At 39.8% G+C, this 25309-nt stretch overlaps 1 protein-coding gene across 3 annotated transcripts in view; it reads left to right on the top strand.

The window, feature by feature from the left end:
- Nucleotides 1-25309, top strand: part of RNF130 (ring finger protein 130) — a 187163-nt gene that overhangs the window by 142960 nt on the left and 18894 nt on the right. For 2 of the 3 annotated variants that reach the window (XM_075210032.1, XM_075210031.1), the window contains exons 7-8: nt 7463-7667; nt 21893-21986. In XM_075210032.1, coding sequence (XP_075066133.1) covers nt 7463-7667; nt 21893-21986 — 299 coding nt within the window. The remainder of the gene's footprint in view (nt 1-7462; nt 7668-21892; nt 21987-25309) is intronic. The other variant, XM_075210030.1, reaches the window with a different exon arrangement.

Raw genomic sequence — 25309 nt, 5'->3', positions numbered from 1 at the left:
CAGATTACTAAAGTAAGAAAAGTTTTATCTATTTTGAAAGGTATAAAACATATTTCTTTAATCATAGTGGGCAACACGGTGGATCAGTGGTTAGCACTTCTGCCTCACAGCACTGGGGTCATGAGTTCAATTCTTGACCATGGCCTTATATGTGAGGAGTTTGTATGTTCTCCCTGTGTTTGCCTGGGTTTCCTCCGGGTGCTCCGGTTTCGGTTTCCTCCCACACTCCAAAAACATACTAGTAGGTTAATTGGCTGATATCAAAATTGACCCTAGTCTCGCTCTGTCTGTGTGTGTTAGGGAATTTACACTGTAAACTCCAATGGGGCAGGAACTGATGTGAATGAGTTCTCTGTACAGCGCTGCGGAATCAGTGGCGCTATATAAATAAATTATGATGATAGTGTACCTTCAATAGCAAAACTAATCCTCACATTTCTAATTTGATGATGATGAAGTGCACAGCCTTATTTAAGGTTGACAAGGTTGATTGTCAAAGAATTTTACTCAAGAAGTTAAATTTTAATCTTACATTTCTGTGTCCTGAATACTGTCATGGATTTCTAGGAATTCTATCCCACTTAAGTCACTTGCTTGGCTTGAGGATATAAATTATCCTTAATGTTGCTGCATGTTCATAGCAGGAAACTAGGCTAGCCATTGAACATAAACATTGCTCAGGCTGTAACTGGGGCCCCATCCTACCACTTAGATAGCATACAGTACGCCCATACTTGACAACTTTTGCTCAGAAGGGGGAGGTCAGCTGGGAAGTGTGGGAGGGGACGAGGTGACTGCATCGTGTCACGGGAGAATACGTAAGTATGAGTATGTTTGTATATTTGCCTATTCCTGCTAATCCTGTTAAATAATTTTTAACATATCTGAATTCTGGGAAAATTGAACATTAAACTTTGAGTTTAAAACCAGTCACAGTGCTTGATCTTGGAAAAAGATCGAACATTTTAAAAAGTAATACCCAACCACCCTACTACTGCCTATCTTCATTTTGGGGAGCCTTTTCTGGTGCCCCTTGCTGTGTGCTGCTGGGGTGGCTGATATAATTAGGCCCCCTCAGACAAGTACCCAATTTGGGAGTAACCCACAGCTGAGCACCTCTTTGCCCTATCTTCTGTCCCGGTCGTCATAGTGCTTTAACCCTTTACAGCTTGTTTTGTTTTTTCATTTAAGTATCCAGATCTGAGTTCTCATCATGATACTGCTAACGTTCAGAGAGATGATTATGGCATAATGATGTAAGTCAGAGACCCTATCAGGAAGCGCCCAGCTGTCCCGATTTGGACAATCAAAAGTTGAGAAGTTTGCTATTGGTAATTCGTCAGGACATGGATGTGGTCAGATCTGTGTGGATTGGGTCTGGCTTATTTTATTTTGTCCAGATTTTCGCTTTTTAAAAATGTAGGGTTTGGATACAACAGACTATCATCATCAGCAGCAACTACTTGTATAACGCCACTAATTCTGCAGCGTTGTACAGAGAACTCACTCACATCTACCCCTGCCCCATTGGAGCTTATAGCCTAGATCCCCTAATATACACACATAGACAGGGAGAGACTAGAGACAGTTCGATAGCACCAAATGAACCTACCAGGTTAATTGACCATGCCCCAACATAATGACTAACCTTGATTTTTAATGACCCTCCAATTACATTTCTCGGGAGTACCCTCCTGCTATTTTCTATAAAGATTTAATAGCAGCCAATTGACCTATTAGTATGTTTTTGGAGTGTGTGAGGAAACCAGAGCAGCCGGAAGAATCCCGGGAAGAACATACAAACTCCATACAGATAAGGCCGTGGTCAGGAATCGAACTCATGACCTCAGTGCTAACCACTAAGCCACTGTGCTGCCTACTATGATACTCATGGAAGAAAGATACAGATATACTGAAACAAGTGGTGTTCTGATATTTATGTCAACAATAAAGAGGACAAATTGAATACACGCATTATCAATAACTATATCCTACAAAGAATCTTTCAAGATATGTATGTATAATAGATTTATTTGAACGCTCTACAAATGCTTTAACATGAAATCCAAAATAAGTGCTTTATGTTTAAATTTTTCCTCTGTAAATCAGACCATTTATTAGTGATGAGACACAATGGCTTTGTAGGCGATGTGTAAAGATTAACAGACAGTTTTACTAACAATCTTAATCTGATAAACTTGTTTTGGAAACACTGAGGGTTTTTTCGGGTCTTTTTTGTTCCGTTCCTATATTACAACTGCCAGTTATGAGATATCTACCATCACACTATGAACCCACTTCCTGAAAATGCTCCACCATTACAATGGTCACAAACCGCTCCCAGCTGATAACACGTTTTATTTCCTGTTACATGACTCAAGGCTGAAATAAGTTGTTTGGGTTTTCTTTGCCTTTCTTAATATCAAGATTTGGGATTTGCAGATGGTAACTTGTTAACTTGAACTTTGTCTCTCTTTTATTCCCCCCCCTCCCCCCAACCTAATGACTAAGTCTCGGTATTCACTGCAGAAATTTTTTCCCGATGTGGTGATTTTACAAACGACAGGAGACAAAAATAAAAGTCCCGATTAGCTGTGTACACACTAAACACATTTTTACACGATTTACCTTCAGATCTGTGCTCTTCATCTGTCATAACCATCGGCTGAAAAGATGGTGACTCTGCACACTCCATAGGGATCTATGGACACAGCCGGTCATGAGTGCATACACACTGCAGGATTAGAACAACCTTGTTTCATTGATGAACGACATATTTAGTTCAGTTTAAAAATCAAATGAAACGTTACAGTGAGCTTTGGATCAATAATCTCTCATCGTGGCAGTGTACACTACTGTGCTATCGGGCCGAATGCTCGTTTATAGTGTGATTGTCCCGATAATCAGCTGAATACCCTGTAGTGCAGGGGCAAACGCAGGATTTGTAGAGGGGGGTTTCCACACCAGTGGGCGTGACCAGCATGCATGGGGGCGTAGCTATAATTTTAGACAGTGCTTGGCTGCTCTCCAACTCTTCCTATCCCCATAATAAACATGGGCAATGCTGCGTGCACTACTGTTCAAACAGCTGTGTGAAGCGGGGGCAGGGTCCAGTCACCTCAATTATACAGTGCCCCAGGCTTGGAGGGGGGTTCCAGGCACTAGGAAACCCCCCTCGGTTTGCCTATGTAGTGTGTACCCAGCCTCACTGATTGATTCCTAATGACATCCCAATTACATATCTCAGGTGGAAAGAGTACCCTCCTGCTATTTTGTAGAATTTCTTTAAAACTTTTTCATGTGTTACGTCCCACATAAAGCAGCTGCACACTTTAGGGCATACTTGCCAACTCTCCCGGAATGTCCGGGAGACTCCCGCATTTTGTGAGAGTCTCCCGGACTCCCGGGCGAGTGTGGCAATCTCCCGAATTCTGCCCACTTCACTAGGAAGTGCCCCACTTCCTAGTGAAGTGGGCAGAATTAGATCCCAAACGCCGCGATTCCCGGTGAATCGCGGCGTTTGGCCCCGCCCCCGCTGTCAAATGACGCAATTTGCGTCATGACGTCACAGGGGGCGGGGCCGAAATGACGCGATTTCGGCCACCCCGCCCCTTCACGCCCCCCTCCACTGGCTGGCTCCCGGAAGGGAGCTGAAGAAAGTAGGTAAGTATGCTTTAGGGGGAAAATTACAAATTATTTTCCTTGTTCGTTGACATACCCCATTTGTAGCCTTGATCACAGCAGAATCATCCTGTCATATTGATTGCCTGATAAGACAGGAGATGGGTAGTAAAAATCAGTTATTTTGCTGCCATAGCAAAGTTTTCATTCAAATACAATCCATATCCCAAGTCTCATTTGGGGCTAGATTTACTAAGCTGTGGGTTTGAAAAAAGTGGGGATGTTGCCTATAGCAACCAATCAGATTCTAGCTGTCATTTTGTAGAAAGTACTATATAAATGAAAACTAGAATCTGATTGGTTGCTATAGGCAACATCCCCACTTTTTCAAACCCGCAGCTTAGTAAATCTAGCCCTTGGTCTTTCGGTTCCTTACACATTTACTTGCCGGTATCATTGGTCCGATAAGCAAGCTGTGTATATTGATATAACAAGTGATGCTGGCGATGAGGAGCATTAGGTGAGTGTAGAGGTTGGGCGCTCACCAGTCCTTCCAGGATCAGACATTAGTGCAAGTCTTGCAGTGAAGACTCTTCAGTGTTTTGAAGTATGCCTGAAACTTGTTAAGACGCAGTGTTTAAGAGTAGAATTATGCTGCACTTCTTCATAAGAGTCTAGTAATAGAACAAGTGGTTTCAAGCAAAAATGACAAGTTATCTACACTTTCCCTTGAGGATTTTAAGATAACGTGTAGAGGAATACGACAAAATGACATCCTAGCTTAAAGCTGCACTACCACCGAGCATGACATCTATCATTCTCCAAACTTCGAATGTATGTAGCTTATGATTACACGTTTCATTATTTGTAAAGAAAACCCATCGCCCACACCAAACTGGAGAAGCCATCCAATTCACTAGGGCAATTTATTTATGCATCCATGTCTGCTAGTTTAGATGCAGGATAGTCTTTTACAGAAATATGGAAGTGTTTGGTGAACAACCAAGTTTATTTCTGAGTAAGCTGAGCTGTTATGAAATCCAAGAGGAAAACAATTCATCTTCCAGATCATATATTACATTCTTTTAATTTAGTTCACCTTTTATATCACATTATCTCACCTAACTCTCCTCACACACCCTTTAAAACCCAGTCACTCTTTACCAAATTATCATTGTGCTATTTGTTTTTCTGCTATTACCTGTTCCTAGGTGCCCTTAGTCAGTAACCAGTCTGATATTTCATGTGTTCAAACAATAAATGAACATTCCACTTTTAAATAGTGTAAAGTTCTTTTGAGATGTTGAAGGAGGGCAGTTTCACTGGCAAAACTATTACAGATTTAATGAAAGTACAAAATATTTCAACCACCGTGTTAATAAATGAACAGCAGCTAATATGTGACTAAGCCAGTCTGATGGCAATCATTTCTCCTCAATATGAATTCTGCTGTCATCTCTCAGTGACCTTGGGCATGTTGCTTTACAGTATATGCCTCAGGCAGTTCGTGTGTTGTGCTGATAACTACACTCTATTGTAATTTCCCATTTTAGAATTCAGCCTTAACTCTGTCTATGAAAACGTGCAATGCCTGAAAATTGTCTGAAATCCTCGGAATCATCATCAGATATTGCCTATAAATATGGTTGACATAAGAAATCTGTCTGCCTATGTGTGTATTGCTATTCAAGTGCCATATGGACAGGTCTTTCCAGTTTGGCTAGTTTTCTCGGAACATGGTCCAAGAACCAGGATCAGCCTGTGTATAACCAGCTTTACTTGCACTAGACCAGTTGCTTTTGTTTGGAGCACATTTGTGTTATTTTTAGAATGTTTAAAGAAACCTGGGTGTTTTAGTTCTTTCTGCGGTGTGCTGAAACAGATTGTGCTCCAAACAAAAGCAACTGGTTTAGTTTTGAGTTTTTAGTATTGAGTTTTGTTAAACAGGTAGATGGCCGATGTGGTTAGATTGTATTACATGGAGACCAGTCAGTGTGGTCAGCCAATCATTTCACTCGTATAAGTTTTAGAGTTAGATGTATGTCTATTTTTTGCATAAGATAGGAATTCTCGTACTGCGCGTAAAGAATAAATGTTCGCATACGTTTGTATCAGGATCTTGGGCCTGATTCATTAAGGGGTATCTTATTTCAGTCTTCTGGACAAAACCATGTTACAATGCAATGGGTGCAAACTAGATTTCTGTTTGCACATAAGTTAAATACTGAGTGTTTTTTCATGTAGCACAACTTTAAATTTCAGTGAACAAATAAGCTATCAAGTATTTTTGTTCTACATGAAAAAACAGTCAGTATTTAACTTATGTGCAAAACAGAAATCTAGTTTGCACCCCTTGCATTGTAACATGGTTTTGTCCAGGAGACTGAAATAAGATACTTCTTCATTTAAGATCCTTAATGAATCAGGCCCCTTATCTTTGACGTACAACTCTTTACACCTGGAGCGCAGTATGGGGAGGTAATGGATGAGCAAGCTTAAAACACTTAAATATGGATGCAGGTGCGGTACGTCTGTCAGGAGACATATCTCTTGTGGCTTCTGGAGGGATGGTGAGAATATATACGCCATGATGATGATGGCTATCAGCAGCACTATCTAGACGCTTCTGATTAACTGTTTGCAGGTTGACCTGCAGCCGATAGCACTCCATTCATTAGCATCCTGACTATATTAGAACAATTAATTGAGTTAGTGGCCATCTATGCACATTACTTGCTGATTCCCATTTCATTTTTAAAGGGATAGACAACGGATGTGGAGGGGGTGTGTTTTTTTTTATTTTTTAATATGGTAAATGGGACTTTATTGTGAGACGCCTGACTATCCTACATTGCTGTCTGGCTTATATATCCGATGCTTCCATCATGGGTACACTCAGTGTATGTTGTACTCTATTTGAATTGTATGCATTGCGGGTGGGTTTGACTCTACATACAGACCCAAGTTCACTTTTTCTTGCGTGTCCCTTTTCCGTACATCCACCAGCGGTGCATACCAGCTTTAGATCAATTAGTATATTAGATGGCAGATTATTTCTTCCCACCAGGAACAGTAAAATCTAATGTATCTGGCAGATTGATGCACATGTCATTCACACGTCTCTGAATTGGGTACAAAATAATGATGGTCATTGTTTCGACACTACTTACCCCGACGTGGAGAGACAAAGGGCTCCTTCCCCAACCAGCGTGCAGGGCGACCGGCAGTCATGGCGAACCCTGAAGAAGCTGTCGCAACGCAGTCATCGGTGCTGTGAAGGGGGTAATGTAACTATTAATGTAACTATTACCCCCTTCACAGCACCGATGACTGCGTCACGGTTATCGGTGACGTCATCAGCTGCCGCTTTGCACAGAAGTCATCCTGGCCGCTAATCGGGGAAGGAGCCCTTCGGGGTAGTCAGCATCGATATGTTAACTACCACCATCTGAATTAACACCAACAAGGGATTGATTTGGTAAAGTGACACTATATAGAAGTGGGTTAACCAAAGATACAGGAGACAAAGCTGGAATGTTGGCACTGTATAGAAAAGAACAAGTTGATGCCTTTAGAATTAAGTTCAGGCAGGAACAGTGCAGCATGTAGTGAGCAACATTTGGTTTTACAATCCCAAACCATAATCTAGTATGTTATTCTTGTGGCTTGGAAAGTACCTGATATTGTTTTTTTTGTACCTAAGGCATTTACTATGTTTTTACTGCTATTTAAAAAATAAAATAAAAAAAAAACAAACTAATTTTCCTATATTGTGCAATACATGTCCAACTCTCTGAGATGAAATAAGTGAGAATACATATATATTTTTTATTATTTTCAGACTAATGTGCCATGCAGCGATAATGTAGCATTTGACGTAGAACGGCTCACCAGGAGTCAGCCTAGTACACGAGGATCTGCGCCAAGTGACCCGGTGGAAGAGGGATCACTGATTCTGGAATCCCTACGCTCCTCTGCGATATCTCAGCTCCCACATGAGGGAGAGATCACTCCAAGGACAGGAGAAATCAACATAGCTGTAACAAGTAAGTCGTCATGAAAGAAGTGTTTTTTAAATTTTGGGGGTATATCAAATCCTTTGAAATCTCTTACTAGCCAGAACTCAATGGACTTGTTATTTATGCAATAAAATTATTTACTCTGAAGTCAAGGATTCAAAGGGCCAACACTTCTTTACACTGGCCCCAACTTCACAATCTGCATTCCTTTGAAAGAAACAGAGCCAGCGGTGCATTTTGAGAGGTATTTTCAGAGACGTATATGACTGATGCCTCTGACCTGAATGTAAATACACACACAGTCATTGTTAACTCTGAACATGGGACATGCACAGGGTGGGTGAGGGGAGTTTGCTAAACGCTTGGCAGGTTTTTTGTTTTGTTTTTTCTTTAAAGAAAAAAAAAATTATCATTCATAACATGTCAGAAACACACACACACACATTTTATATATGTATGTATATATATATATATATATATATATATATATACGTACGTACACACACTATGGGGTATATTTACTAAACTGCAGGTTTGAAAAAGTGGAGATGTTGCCTATAGCAACCAATCAGATTCTAGCTGTCATTTTGTAGAATGCACTAAATAAGTGAAAGCTAGAATCTGATTGGTTGCTATAGGCAACATCTCCACTTTTCCAAACCCGCAGTTTAGTCAATCTAGCCCTATATGTGCTTTGTGGATAAGTAACATGAGATGTTGCAGTGCATTTTCTCCTGTACATATAACTGTGTGTATGTATAGCACATAGTGTAATTCATTATCCTCTAGATTGTGTTATTAGTGCATTTTCAGCATTTTAAAAAGAAATAACTTTCTAAACACAAAAAAGATAGACAGAGGCTTGTCACACTAGGGTGCAGGTGCCTATTGTATTCCATTTGCAAGCTGTGATGTCTGTTTGTAACTACTTTTAAAATGTACAGGGATCAAATCACATGCGTTTGTATTTGTTTATCGTGTACTTCATACATCCAACATATATAACGCACTCCATGCAGTCTGCTTCTCGACTCTTTAGACTAAACGTGTCACATTTTCTTCTCCAAATGGAGCTTAACAAGGGAACTAGGAAAATGTGTTTGCTGCCTGTTAGAGCATCTGTAGACCAAACCTCTACAGATTGTAGTTTTTTTTTTTTATTTAGAAATCATTTGTGTTGAAATAACACAGTGATGGCTGAGATTTCTGTTACGGCCCTTCTATTATTCATACCTTACTTGCAGAAGGGATGCTGTCCGAGTTATCGCCTGTACCTGGGAATCGAGGGCATATCTTTGTAAGAAACGGTTGCGGTGAAACAATATCAGTCATGTTGAATCAGTACATCATTCAGACACTTGTACACCCACATTAAATTAAGCACTAATTAAATTAAGCTCAGATGTTCCAACATAAACATGGCTTGCTGCAGAAATCAGACTGTGCAGTAAATACTTGGCATGTTGCTATCATGAAAAAGGATATATTTTATTTAGTGTGGGTGTTAGGATACTGATTATGACAATTAGTAAAGCTTTGTGTATCAGACCCAATCTGCATGTCCATCAATGTCTACCATACAGTTTCATATGTGGAATTAGTGGTTCTCCGTAAGCAGCCCCATGACATTGCAACAAACCCCATACCCAGTCAGCTGAATTAGCACTGCCTGGTTTGTAACTCTCTGGTGCTGCCTCTGGGTTATGAGGCCCAGTCCAATAGGGAAGAAGCTGCCCAGACATTGCTTATAGCACTAATGTTGTGTTTCTGATATAATGAGCTCCCAGTAGTTCACTATAGGATGCTCGTCCTTCTTAATGCTGTAATCCGTAACTGAGCAGAGGGTACTTATTATTATCTGTGGAGCAGGTGACTACAGGTTCTTATTCATCCCCTGTGTAATGAGCTTCTTCATTCATGGCCCAAACTGCTTATTACGCTGTGTTTCTATTCTGGAAGGAGATTCCAGTGTTTGTACTGTGACCATAGGCGTTGTGTACAGACAGAACTGATAAATGATTCCTCTACACTGGCAATTGGAGCAAAGGACAAAATTGTCATTATGGTGAAGACATTGAATTTCTAGAATGCACATTTGTTAAAGAATATACGTGTAGGGAATAATTTTCTAATGTTGGATTACAGAACATGACTTTCTCCATGTTTGTTTGTTTTATTAGTAGACATTACGTAAGGCTGGTGTCCCACTAGAGTTTCTGAACGCTGCTTTTGAAACACTCATGTGTCAGATAAACAGTGTTTCCTAATTGGTACAGTAGTTTCACTCAATTAAGTGTGTGACATCTTGTGAGCACTGTGTTTTTTGGCTGAAGTCAGTGGTTCAGAAACCCTAGTGTGACACCATCCTTATCAGCAATTGTTACTCCATGTTTTTATTTCAGTATCACGTTTATTTGATGGTAGCTATTTGTTTCGGGAACGTTTAAGTTATAATTTTTTTCTCTCTCTTTTATCAGTGTCATTCTGCAGAGATGACAGATTCAGCGGTCATTCTAACTTTTCAAATAAATAGATTGTGATATTAGGAAGAGGAATAGAACAATAATTTAAAAAACTTCCGTTGGCTTCTATTTAGACACATCCATAGTAAATATTTTAAAGGTACTGTTGTGCCACTGTGCCTCACCCGCAAATAAAACCACAACGGAGATCATAGCTAGAACCTCTAGCGTATCCTGTGAAGCTAGTTGTAACGTTTTTATTAAATATGGTAATGGGTATCTGAAAATAGTAAGGATAAATGTTAACAGTAGGTGGTATAGACCCGTGCCAGTAGTTTGTTGTCTGTTAAGAGTTGAAGGTAATGGATAGTAATTGGTGAATAATAAAAAGAGTACAATTGAAAAATTAAAATGAATGAGATTGAAGAATTAAAAATAACTGGTAACCGTTTTGGTGGATTGAAGTGAAATGGTTACAATGGTGAATCTAATACAATATAGCTGGTGGCATCAATGTACAAAAACAGATTCTATATGTGGCATATCGTGTCTTCTAAAACTACAGAGTGGTTGCCTAAATTTTTGGAGGGATCCCGATGCACACCAGGGCCGTCTGTAACATATTCATGCCATCTAAACCATCTCGTTATAGGTGCTGATGCAGATGGGGAATAGGGCATGTCTATTTTATTGAATCTTTGAGATAATGTGGATGATGGTGGGGGGGGGGGGGGGTAGGGGACTTCCAGTTTTGGGCTATCGTTGCCCTAGTGGCTGTCAGTATATGCCCAAAGAGGTATTGGTCTTGTTTAGGAATAGAAGTCGGATAAACATGGAGAAGGGCTAAGGCAGGGTTGGGAGCAATGGTGGTTTTCAAAACAGTGGATATCAAGGCAAAAACCTCACCCCAGAGTGACTGAAGCACAGAGCACGTCTAAAAGATGTGAAAGACATCAGCTATCTGGTCACAGTGGCGCCAGCAGAATTTTGATTGACTTGGCCAGATCTTGTGCAGCCGGTCCGGCATGAGGTATAGCTGAGTGTGAAGCTTGACCTGCATTTCTGTGTGGTTAATGCACTTTGACATACGGTGGAAGGTTTAATAAATGTTTTCCCATTGCTGCGAGGTGAGGGATAGACCCACATCTGCTTCCCAGCAAAGTTGGGCTGGGAGTTTAGAGGAGGGAATCAAGGAGTGGAGGTACTGGTACCAGAACGTTATTCCGCCTTTATTTGCACCCTTTGTCAGTCTATCTAGAACTGGAGCTGGAGGCAGGGAGAGAGAGTGAGGAATCTTAGACAGTCATCACCCAGTGCCTGACTTGCAAATACTTATATGTCTCAGATGAGGGGAAGCTATAGAATTCTTGGAGCAGAGAGAAGGGAAGAAAGAAACTCCGGGCAAACAAATCGAACAGGGAGGCAATCCCCCTGATCTTCCAGGTAGTGAGATTCAGACCCGGAAATGAGTTTGGAAACCACTTGAAGAGAGTGATTGCGAGATGGAAGTGCCAAATCCGCGTGTGATCCGATGACCCTATCCCACACTTGCATAGCATCTGAGATGAACAGTAGTCTATGAATGGCTGAGGGGTAGGTGGGCTTGGGAATTCAAACAAGGTCAGGTAGGAGAAAGCTTGGGCACAAAACCCCTCAGTGTCTACCCATGGCTTAGAAGCCTGGAGAAGTCCTCAATCCCACAGGTGCAGGCTTCTTGAGTGAGTTAGGTTTGGGAGCATTAGGTCCCCTCGCGACTTAAATAGGGTCATACGTTTGTGAGTGAGAAGGGGGCGTTTCTGTCTCTACACATAAGTCATCATTAGAGTATGAAAGTGGGCCATCAATCTTTTGGCTACAATATATGGTATAGTGAGGAAAATATACATAAGTTTGGGTAACAACATCATTTTAAAGGCAGCTATGTGACCCAGCCAGGAGAACTCAAAGTTAATCCAATTCTTGGCCAAAGAGGAGAGATGGAGAAAAATTGGGGGAAAAGTTAGTTTCAAATATAATAGATAAGGTAAGGGGTATGTGTATGCCCAGGTATGGCAGAGACTCCCTTACCAAGACTCCCCTTACTATCTTAAGAAGTTTGACTGCGGTTCTGTGGGTGTCGGGGCTCGCAAAACTTAGCTTTTCCCTCTTGCAGCTCTCAGCAGGGCATAAATATTGCGTAGCTTCTCAGATGATCATACACTCTATTCCTCTACAGTGTTGAAGTGTTTGTGGAGGTGTCCTAGGTCTTGAGAGCCTTCAAGCAACCTTCAATAACAGTATCTATGAGGACCACCTTCTGAGCATAAGGTCTTGTGCCATCCACCTAAAACCAACTGGTTGCCTAATACCCTTTATGGTTTAACTCCTCACTACCACAGTTTGTGGCCATACCAGATCCACAGACTTGTGCTAGATGTGGGATTAAAATTTTTATTTTACACAGAAAACATACTCATAACTTTTCAAACCCTCAAAGACCACTTCAGCCTTCCCATTGCCATGGCTTTTTTTTTTTTTTTTTAAAAGAAGTACATACATATATATATATATATATATATATATATATATATATATATATATATATATATATATTTACCTAATTTGACATGCTGGCCTTTTACTTTGGTAGCTCGGTCCCCAAGATCAACATATGTCCTTTTAAGGACCTGTATGTTCTGAGCCCACCAAGATAAACTTTTTCAATCCATTACCCTGTCCTCATGGCTAGGAAGGTCCACATCTCTCTAAGTGCTTTGATAAGTGGAAGACTGACATTCCAGCACTGAGTGGTGACAGCAATGGGATGGAGCTTCTGTCAAATGTAGTTATTTTGGTTGCAGACAGTTAATAATTCCCCACCATGGCCTTATCTGCACGGAGTTTGTATGTTCTCCCCGTGTTTGCGTGGGTTTCCTCTGGGTGCTCCTGTTTCCTCCCACACTCCAAAAACATATTAGTAGGTTAATTGGCTGTTATCAAAAAATTGACTCTAGTCTCTCTCTCTCTCTCTCTGTCTGTGTGTGTGTATGTATGTTAGGGAATGGGTCAGGGACTGATGTGAATGAGTTCTCTGTACAGCGCTGCGAAATTAGTGGCGCTATATAAATAAATGATGATGATGATTTCCGTCTTGTTTCATGCAGCCAGGCAACAGAAGAAAATAAAAAAAATGATTTTTAAACCAGCTTATTATCCAATAGAACAATAAAAATGTTACAGGAGTTTCAAGCATATATGAAGTAGTACAAACATGGAGAATCTTTCCTGCATGGTGTATACTGCCACTGAGAAATGTGTTTACAGGTTTATCACCAACATCTTTTGAAGGGCCTGTCAACCTCCTTGGATATTTTAACACAAACATTTGAGACAGTCTCCTATAAAAATTCTCAAAACACTGGTGTCTGGAGTATATTTCAATATTCAAAAATCCCCCTTAAACACTCCTGTCCTAAAGTCTGTTCCACTCGTATGTCAGTAAAAAGGGGAGGTTTCCTATCAAAATAGTGTTATCTTAACCGCCCTTGATTACTGAGCCATAAATAGTTTTGAAAAATAAATAATGGAGATATCCAAGGAAAATCTACAAGCCTGACTTATTTCTTTACAGAAGTTATTTTTTTATTTTATTTTGTTGTGATTATATTGCAGGATGAATATCTTTCTATCTTTCTTTGGCCCACATTAATATTCAGAGTATGTTAAACTCCTGAGTTGACAATGTCGTCTAGGTTAATTTTTAATTGGTTCAATCAGCTCTCTGAATTAGTTCATTATTCTTTAGTGTCTCTTCCAAGATGCCAGCTATTATCTGAATACTTTGTTTGTGGCTTGGTAGGGGGTTTTCATCGGAACATTAATCGGAACATTAATGTACCAAGGAAAAACTTGCTACACAACTTACATGAAACTGGTACCACTAATTCTGGCATTGTTGATTAGTGGATCCTTTGTGCTTATCCTCTAGGTCTTTCATCTGTGTAGATGAGAACAGATTGTTTCCTGCTCTCCATCTCTCCAAGCAGTAGAAATACTGTTACAAATCAAGTGGACCGCTGAGCCCTATGTGTAGATTATAAAATTAAATTGTGATCTCTGTTTCGAAGTGGAGAGCTGCTGACAAGCCTAAGTTTTAATTTAAAGTTTGATGCTACAATGGTTAATGTGAAATGCTATCCAAAAACCGATTGAGCTAATATCTAATGTAGACATTCATTTATTAGTAACCAGTGCGCTCTAATGGTCCCATTTAGGCTTAATGATCATTAGCAGGTCTTTACTGGGCCTGGTATTGATTGATCTTGCCCCTGATGTCTATGAATGTTACGTCCTTGTCTGACCGTCCTTCCGCCAGCACCCATTGAGGAGAAATGTTTGGACAGCTTCCAAGTAAACTCATCTGCTGCCCCTAATAGGTTAACAGATGGCAACTTGCTATCTCAGACTAAGCTCCTGCCGTTGTCATGTCCTCTCCAAAGGAAATGTGGTGCAGTTAGTGCCTAAGGTATGATATTTAGAGGGCCTGATTATCCAATAAGCTGATTAGGCTGCATCCGAGGGTGGAGCAAGATTTTCGGTGATGCAAAATTGTGACAGGGAAAGGCATGAACTGAAATAATAATTATTAGTGGTAGTAGTAGTAGTATTATCTTATTATAAGAGAATAGTTGTTCTCAAAAGTAAAAAAAAAAAAAAAACATGAAAGAAAAATGTAGTAAGGTTTTAAATTTTATGTATTCCCACTCATGCACTTATCATCTCCCGCATTGACTGTTGCAATTTCTTCCCCAAAACAGACTCGAACAAACACTCGTACCCCTACAATCTATTTTGCACACTGTGGCAAGATTGATTTTCCTTGCAAATCGTTATTCCTCTGTTGAATCACTCTGTATGTCTCTGCACTGGTTGCCTGTTTTCTACCGAATCCAATATAAAATACTTTTACTAACCTACAAGGCCGTCAACAAAGCTGCACCAACATACATCTCCTCTCTTGTTTCAAAATATCTCCCAACTCGGCAAATCCGTTCTGCACAAGATCTGCGTCTCTCATCCACCCTCATTACATCCTCCCATTCTCGATTACAGGACTTTTTTTTTGGGCTGCGCCCACTCTATGGAATGCTCTCCCTCGCACAATAAGACTCTCCTCTGGTCTACAAACTTTCAAACGTTCTCAGAAAACCCACCTCTTCAGACAAGCTTATAATATTCCTCAACCACCCTCTTAACCTCACTACATTACCCTATTACCACCCCTTACACAATTTCACACAAGACAACTACCCCCTGACCAACATTGTTGTGTGACAGGATCATTTAGCTTATGAGTCACTTTTACCTTTGCAGTCTGGCTGGGCCGAAATGCAAAACGTAGACTTAGCCTCATGTATCAGACTCCTATTGTCCCATAGATTGTAAGCTTGCGAGCAGGGCCTTCTCATCTCTTTGTCTGTTTTACCCAGTTTGTTTATTCGTTTACTGTGTTGGTCCCCAATTGTAAAGCGCTACGGATTATGTTGGCGCTATATAAATAAATTATGATGATGGTAAAGGCTGTGATAATGAGTCATCCTCAGACGGGCTCTTGATAAGTGAGCTGGAGAGACAGGGGCGGCAACGGTGCAAATATAAAATGTGAATATCGGTGAGGGTGTGTGCCAGATTTTAAATTAATGACAAGTTCGCTTTTTGCCGGGGTGGAAGGCAAGGGGGCGTGCTAGGAGCGTAATACCCTTAATCAGGCCTTGTATTTAGTTGACAATAGAAACGTTCAATTGTTAGAGTCCTTACCTTTAAAAATGTGTGATTCCCAAAAAAGGAATATAAACCTTATTATTGGTGTGGTAGAATTAAGGAACGAGGAGCCACAGGTAACCACCGGGATCTGTCTCCTCAGAATTCTAAAGGCTAGTAAGGTATGTTTAATGGGAATAGGAGTTTAAAGTAAAATTTAATTGACATAGTTTAATTGATGATATTTAATAATGACCATTTTTTAATAATTGTTGATTCTTTCATTTTATTTACTTGGTACTTAAAGCAGCAAGGGGGATAAAATGGGTTCGAACAAACTTATTCAAGTCATCAATTTCAATAAACAAAGTGCTGTAACCCCTTAGCTACTCAATGAAATACCATAGTCCGGCATGACCAACCCTTGACTTGCTCTTGAGTGTTGAGTTTATGTATAGCATTTGTGTAGCTGCCTTCAGTTTGAGATTAAGGATACGGGGGCTGGCAGTAATCACTGACAGTCTTTTGGTGTCTTTTCCTCATTGATATGAATGAAGCGGGGTGTACCCAGGGACATAGATAAACGGCTTCTAAACTGTTGCATGGTTTGAATAGAACAATTGATTAAAGAGGTGTTGACATGTGTAATTAGGCTTGTTATAGGATTTGCTCTGAACTACAGTGACTGATTTTAATATTTTTAAACACTAAAAAATATTATTAGAAAGCATTTTGGATTTGATCTCAAGTTCTTATCATAAAATGTTATGGGAAATAATCAATTGAAAGTCTATTTTGCCTTTCATAATGACCCTTTCGTCTGATCTCCCAAATGCATCACCTCATCAGTGATATATCAACATATGTAAAGTGCCACAAACAATCATAGCATCAGTGATGCCATTAAATACTAGTGAATTGATGAGATGGATTCTCATGACTATCGTTTGTATCAATGGCGACCTTAGTCTATGAACCACAGAAACACACGACCACCTGGAAAGTGGAGTGAGTTTCACTGTGTAGAGAGGAACAGATACTTATTTTCCCACTCCATGAAGTCCATTCCAGGTTTGTATCGATTTACAGTCTGCAAAGGGAATAGTTCCCTATGGGGAACCATAGGTTTCATTTGTATTATGAGTTTTATTTTTATGTGAACTTGCTAAATTAAACCAGTTGGGTGCACCCAACCTGTTGCTAAAAAACTGTTCTGCTGTGTGCCGTCTACCCAAGGAGGCTGTGCTCACTCTAACCTGCCCCATTATAATTCCAATACTACAAGGTATTAATTATGACCGTGTTTCCAAACTCTAGCCCTCAACTCCCTCACCCCCACCAGCAGAACAGGTTTTAAGGATATCTGTAAATGGCTAAAATAGAAAAAATACACCAGCACTCTCCACATATACTAAGCTGCCAAATAATGGGGAAGTAGAGAGGAAATCCCTATCCTCTCCAAACAGATACAATAGTGAAACAGATAAAGTCCCCGGCGCTATGTGGAAAAAACTAAAGGACCATCAACACAAAAATATGAATGGATGTATAAAACAGAAAATGTAAATACTGCTGTAAATAATAATAAAATCATAAACAAAAATTAAAATTAAATTTTATCCTTTTCTGTCTGCAGACTACTGGTAATTTTACCTATATAAAGTTTTTTCAATATTTACCGTTGTTTGATTTTTGTTTATGGTTTTATTATTTACAGCAGTATTTACATTTTCTGTTTTATACATCCACTCATATTTTTGTGTTGATGGTCCTTTAGTTTTTTCCGTTTAGCGCCGGGGGCTTTATCTGTTTCACATTAAGGAGATCTGTGTTTGAGTAACGGTGTCATTTTTTTTTTAACCATGTGCTCGTACTTGGATATCTTTAAAACCTGGTCTGTTAGTGGGGGATGACTGAGGACTGGAGTTGGGAACCACTGTATTAGCTAATAGTTGTATTCTCAGCCACCATTCAGGCTCTAGTTTAACAACATAAATCCGGACTAAAAACATTTAGTAGCAATAATCCATTTCTTCTGACAGCACAGACTTAAGTCAGCATGGCCCAGGTTAGTGCTTTAGTAAGATACAGGACTGCTGTGAGTAAGCTGTATATTTCCTGACTCTGTGTCTTTGCTATAGTGTAGATGTTTACCATTAGCCAGTACGGAGACAGATCTGAATGTATTGTGAAATGTGCAGCTGCTGTATTATGCTATAAAGTTGATATAAAGTACTGTAAATAAAGTACTGTAAATTATATTAGAAGTGACTGAAGAATTCCATCACATTACAATTTGTTAACTAATATCCATAGCAAATTATAATAGTATTTAGCTTATTCTGTATCATTACAAGTATTCTAGTTGAATACTATGACAGATTATAAGCAATAACATTAGAACTCACCGTTCAAATTCATATAATAGCATCACTTATATATTATATAGGTCTCTTGTAACAACTACCTTGACATTCTGAGAAACCTCAGATGGTTTAGTGTCAACCTGTGGAGCGCAACAGATCGTATGACCAGCAAAGACTTCTGAATACATATTATAAGCACTGGTCTTATAAAACTTTACATTGCTACTCAAGCAGAAACCGTTAAATCCTTAATCAGGACTACACCATTTTAAATGTTTTATGTATGTAAAATTTATTTTCAAGGTATGACTTTCATTTAAAGAGCTTGGACATCCCTACTTGCTGATGCTGCTTTCGACAGCTATAGGTGGAAGGTCTGAAAGCTGGAGAAGACATTCAGTACTTTAGAGGGCATGTGACTGGTTATGAGTGACTGCCTATGACGCTCCCTATGGCAGTGAATGCCCCATGTTTCCTTACAAGAATAGCCAGTACTGTCTGATGGCATGTCTAAGTGCATCTACAAAGAGTGGAGACAAACCTTCTGTTGCTTGCACCAAAAATCAGGATGCAGCATAATAAGACCCCATCACAGTGCCGCTATGATGGGGACATCACAGTGGCACCGGAAACAAAATGGCTCCATTTTGTGCCTGATTGATATCACTGGTTCCTAGATATTTCATAGAACTGCGTTCTCAAGAACATTGTTGACCACACAAAATGGCTATTGTCATGCAGGTGTTAGGTACAGAGTCCATGTAGTGCTAGCACATACAAGATCAGGTCAGTGGTAAAGTGGTCTGTTTCAGTGTTTTCATGAATTACATTAATAAAACATCACATATAATGTCTGCCTCAGAGGGAGGTTCAATTCAAAGCAAAGTAGAGCCGGAGACTGGTGTGATGTGTCTCCACGTCAGTGTCCAGTCTGACAGATGCCCCTACCGTAATATCCGCACCAGGGGTACATTGCATAATGCGCACAGGAGCACATTGCACGAGGATCAGACGGAACTTTGTGGTAAATTGAATTCCACCCATAGAATCTATTACTATAATGTGCCCTAAGCATCATTGTGAGGACAGTACATCTTAGGGGGTTCTTTGATCTCACCTAGGCAGATTGTTGCAAACAGAATGAAGTGTATTCCGTAGATAGCAATACAGACAGCCGGATATACAATCACCCAACAGATGCGATTTCTTTGTAGGTAAAGCCTTCAGTCTTCGAATGCCCCAATACAGTAAAAAGACAACGATTATATTTCCTTCATTACTTCCACGGTGATCGAGCTGATGGTGGTCATTAGCCAGCTTGTGATAGGTCAGAAATTGATAATGCTTAACCCCGAGTGTCCTCCCCCATTGTGGTTGGATCCCTGTGGAGAAAGGTGCCTAGAAGTCTAATCCAGGGTACTAGCATACAATAACCTTGTTGGCTAACCAAGAAAAGGTTGATAGTATCTGCACATGCTGGTTGTTTAACCTAGACGTATCCTCTTTTTATCCGTGATTAAACACTACAGATGGCCACGTTTAAGGCTGGGTACACACTACAGAATTTTCCGACTAATATGTTATCTACAACGATTGTACCAATGACTGAAGAAAAAATAAAATAAAAAGGTCACGATCAGCATGCCATTCATGTGTACACACTATACATTGTTTAAAAGATTTACCCTCAGATCTGTGCTCTTCAACTGTCAACATTCGGCTGAAAAGGTCATGACTCTGTAAACTCTAGGAGATCCTGATCGTGAGTGCGTACACATCGCAGAATTGGAACGAGATTTATAGTTCTGCTGAACAATCAAATGAATCTTCGGAACAACTATCGTTCATCGTTTAAGTATACACACTACTGCGATATTGGCCTGAAGGTCATGCATTGTGTGATTGACCCAATAGTCGGTTGGAAAACCTGTAGCGTTTACCCAGCCTAAGAATAACTTGTCTAACTTATAAAACAATGAGTATAAATACTCATGGCATACAGTAACCAATGTTAACCAATGAAAAGGAACAACAATCGACAAGGCAGTGAGACGTTGACAGTTCAGAGCACAAAGAAAAACTTGCACAGCGTTGTTTCACAATTATATAAATATATAAGGCTTAGGGCTCTTAAAAACAATGCTAGATAAAAGTGTACACAAAATCCACATTGCATTTACTTTAACAGAGCGTTGGTAGATTGTTCATTACGGTTTCTTAAAGTTTCCCTGCAGAATAGTACACTTGGTACTTAATTAACACTCCTGTAGAACTGTCTTCTATTTCACCTAACGTTAACACCTCTGAGCGCTGCAGGCAACATGCCTGTTATAATGAGGTCTTTGATGCGTTTTAGGTATGAGGTCATGTTGAGGGTTTTTTTTCACAATGTTAGAGCTACTGAAATTTAAAGTTAAATTGTGATCGTTATTGTCAGTTCATAATCTGAACTTCCCTTGGTTTACTGGAATATATTTATTTGCGCTTTAAAATATTTATTATTCTAACTTTCTTTTATACAGCATGAAAACTGTGTGGACACTTAAGATATACAGGGGTGTAATTATTCAAAAGAATGCAAATATATTACTTTGATGTCACTATTGTGTATACAGCTGTTGGAAACTTAACCCTTGTAAATTCTTAGTTGTTGTTGGACCATCCACTACACCTTGGTTCAACCTGAAAAATTAGTTGAACCGGTAACAACTTTATATTTAGTTTATCTTTGTTTTTTGATGCAGACTTTCTCTGAGCTGTTCAGAACAGAGGAAATAGACCTGTGTTGGAAACTAAGTGTACTTGACAATCTAGTTTAAGACCAGCTATTCCGCTGTCGTAATAATTATTATGTTAATCTAATTTGACTCTGTATTGAAAAATGTATCCACTTGAGGCTCTGTTTTATGTTGGCACGTCTTGAAGTAAAACACTTGGAAGTGATGGGGGACTTATCGTTTTTACCTTTTAAAATGTAAATAAATCATACTTGCCTACTCTCCCGGAATTCCCAGAAGGCTCCCGGATTTTGGGAAATCCTTACGGACTCCCGGAAGAGTAGGCAAAGCTCCCGCATTTGCCGAAATTCACGGCATTAAAAGGATGGTGCGGGGCTTAAACGTGTCATTAAGCTCTGCCCCCTCTATTCAATGCCGTGAATTTCGGCTTTATATAGTGGGGGTGGGACTATGGGCTATGGTGATGCGACCATGTCACCACGCCCCCCTCCTACCCCATGTCACATGACACTTCTCCCGGGGTTCTCCCGGGGGAGAAATCTTAAAGGTTGGTATGTATGTATTAGATATGTCTGAACTAATGAGAGAGTTTACGGTTTAGAAAAGAAAATATTGGACATACCTATTCACTGCACTCTTATGTCACCTGCTCGTCCTCATTTAGTACTAATCCCTTCACTCCCTGTTACTTGGTCTGCTCTGACTCCTGCTGCTGTTCTGTATGTTTATATAATAATTTTCTGCTAATTCTCCTATTCTCTATCTCCTACAAGTAACTATACTAATCTCCGCTTTCCATCCTGGCTGGTCGGTTCAGTCCTGTGGTGCAGCCCCCAAAGCCGCCCTCCTTCTTGTTCCCTTCAGCCTTTGGGCCTGGGAGTGATGTGTTGACCTTGCTGCTGAAATTGCTGTCAAGAGTGACTCCCTCCCATTTCCTTTGTCAACAGAAGAATGGTTCATTATTGCCAGTTTTGGCCTCCTCAGCGCCCTTACACTGTGTTACATGATCATCAAAGCCACGGCTAGCTTGTATGCCACAGAGTAAGTAACAATGTCTTTTCTGTTTTTACAAATGTGCTGTTTGCTGCGAAGACGCTTGTGTTCCATTTAAAAAGCGGCCAAGATTTTACAATATAACACATAAAGCTGACTTTGTTCAAAGCGCCATTCAGAGACTCCTGTTATTATGTGGACCTCGTTAACAGGAGAGGAGGGTTCCATTGTTGGTACAGGATTAGCCAGCAGATAAGGATATTCTACTTTTAAAAAATTACATTTCAGGGGTAAATGTATTAAACGTTCTAAAGAAAAATCGAATGTGTTGCCCATAGCAACCAGTTAGACTCTAGCTATCAATTATGTAGTGCATTCTGGAGGTTGATCTGATTGGTTGCTATGGGCAACACCTCCACTTTTCCTTGCCCCTCAGTTTCTTTGTGTGTGTTGTTGCCTAGTAACCAGTAAGCAGATTCTGCATGGATGACTCCATGTCTGGTGACAAATGTTTCCACTGCCCCCTTACTTAATAAAGTTACAGTACAAATCAACCAATAATCAATTAACTATGACAGAGCTGTCTTATTGGCTTAGCTCTGGTTGGACCATGTGCAGCCTTTATGGGTTTTTTTTTTGTGATCCCCACATTCCCTGCCAAATCTCCATAGACTATTGTATGACATAATTTTTTTAAGCAGTATTTAACCCAAGGTCATCTTATTAGAAGGCTAATTATAAAATCCATCTTTCCCAGTCAGCTATGTCTGGATCAGAATAACGGTATTGCTTTAAATGCATTTTCATAGAAATTGCCTACTGTACAACTGTGTTCAAAGCTCTAAGAAGGGTTGTCATTGAGTATTCAAATAAATGCATGTACATTTTCTATATTAATGCACACTCCCCTGTGGCAGCGCACTGGCTTCATTTTCCTCCGCGTCTGTCACTTATGAGTTACGATGCTTGCCGGCATGAGGCGCTTATGATAAACTAGAGCAAGTCCATCAGACCTATTATATTGAGGGATCGATACCTTGCACTGAATAAGATCTCTTTCTGAGTGCATGCAATGTAATGAATTGAACTGTCCATACAGATAGGAGCTTTGCTGTCAGTAAAGCCATTTTAAAAGGTACCATAAAGTTAGATATGCTTGATAGTGGCTTTTCATTTTTTTTTAGTGCCTGCAGTTAGCATAGTCATTTTTAAAGTGCACCTGGCAATTACACACGGTGGAGGCAGCCACTTTGTGGGTGGAGCCAATTTTAATGAGCATGCACTTGGAATTGGTGCATCTTGGATATTGGTCATGAAGTGTCAGTGCTCTTACTGAATTGACAGGTAGTTTCCTCATGAATATTTGTCAGTAAACAAAATGGCTGCCTCCGCTTTGTACAGATACCAAGTGTTTTTTAAGGCCTTTTTACCATTGCAAATTAAAGCAATAACCAAAGTATAAGTTGCATCATCTGGTAACATATATTAAGTCAATGGGTTATCATCTCCTGTTATAAAAAATACATCACACAGCTTAGTGTGTATTTTAAAGACTACAATGTGCCCTGGAAGCTGGTAGTATATACAGCAGGTGAAATAAGTATTGAACACATCAACATTTTTCTCAGTAAATATATATTTAATGTGGTTATTGTAATGAAATTTACACCAAGTGTCAGCAACGACCCTTGCAATCCACACATGCAAAGAAATCAAACTATAGATTTCCATAATTTAAGTTGTGTGTAATAATGTGATATGACACAGGGCAAAAGTTTTGAACACTTTTTCTGAAATGTATTTAATACTTTGTACAAAAGCCTTTGTTGGTAATGGCAGCTTCAAGATGCCTCCTCTATGGAGAAACTAGTCGCATGCATTGCTCAGGTGTGATTTTGCCCCATTTATCAACGCAAATAGTCTTCAAATCTTGAAGGTTCTGTGGGCTTCTTCTATGAACTCTCATCTTTAGCTCTTTCCATAGATTTTCAATTGGATTCAAGTCAGGTGATTGGCTGAGCTATTCTAGCAGCTTTATTTTCTTTCTCTGAAACCAATTGAGAGTGTCCTTGGCTGTGTGTTTGGGATCATTGTCTTGCTGAAATGTCCACCCTCGTTTTAACTTTAGCATCCTGGTAGATGGCAGCAGATTTTTTATCAAGAATGTCTCTGTACATTTTTCCATTCATTCTTCCTTCAATCATATGCAGTATGCCAGTACCGTGTGCAGAAAAACAGCCCCACACCATGATGTTCCTACCTCCAAACTTCACTGTTGGTATGGTGTTTTTGGGGTGATGTGCAGTGCCATATCTCCTCCAGATATGGTGTATATTATGGCATCCAAAGAATTAAATTTTTTCAAACGAGCTTCAACATGTTTTTTCTTCAGCAAAGGAGTCTTGCATGGTGAGCGTGCATACAGGCCATGGCGGTTGAGTGCATTACTTATTGTTTTCTTTGAAACAATTGTACCTGCTAATTCCAGGTCTTTCTGAAGCTCTCCACAAGTGGTCCTTGGTTCTTGGACAACACTTCTGATCATTTTTTTCAACTCCTCTGTCAGAAATCTGCTGTGGTGCACCTGGTCTTGGCCGGTTTATAGTGAAATGATGTTCTTTACACTTCTGGATTATGGCCTCAACAGTGCTCACTGGAACATTCAGCAGTTTAGAGATCCTTCTGTAACCAATGCCATCAGTATGTTTTGCAACAATAAGCTAGCGAAGGTCTTGAGAGAGCTCTTTGTTTTTACCCATCATGAGATGTTTCTTGTGTGACACCTTTGTAATGAGACACCTTCTTGTAGGCCATCAGTTGTGGCTGAACCAGCTGGCAGGATTGCTTTCTAATTACTGATAGATATCAGCTGGTGTCTTGGCTTTCCATGCCTTTTTGCATCACCCTTTCTTCATGTGTTCAATACTTTTTCACTGTGTCATTTCACATTATTACACAAAACTTAAATTATGGACATCTATGGTTTGATTTCTTTGCATGTGTGGATTGCAAGGGTTGTTCTTGACATTAGGTGCACATTTCATTACAATAGCCACATTAAATATATATTTACTGAGAAAAATGTTGATGTGTTCAATACTTGTATTTCACCCGCTGTAAGGTGGTTGTTCATGTAGTCAAGTTAGTGATTTGTTGTGAGCGCATAGAGAACACAAGCAGTCCATGATTATTTCAGTGATACAAGCATTGGGTGCTTGAAAAAAAATAAAAAAAATCTAAACCCTTTTAAAGGTAATCCTATTTACACTTCTGGTTTTTGCTTAGCTAGATTGATGTTCTAGATCAGAGGTGTCCAAACTTAATCCTCAAGAGCTACCAACAGGTCATGTTTTCTGTATTTCTGTCTGTAG

The sequence above is a fragment of the Mixophyes fleayi genome, chromosome 4 (assembly GCF_038048845.1).
Source record: "Mixophyes fleayi isolate aMixFle1 chromosome 4, aMixFle1.hap1, whole genome shotgun sequence".
Taxonomy (NCBI): Eukaryota; Metazoa; Chordata; class Amphibia; order Anura; family Limnodynastidae; genus Mixophyes; species Mixophyes fleayi.
Note: the sequence above shows the minus strand (reverse complement) of the source record. Positions and strands in the feature narration are given on the sequence as shown.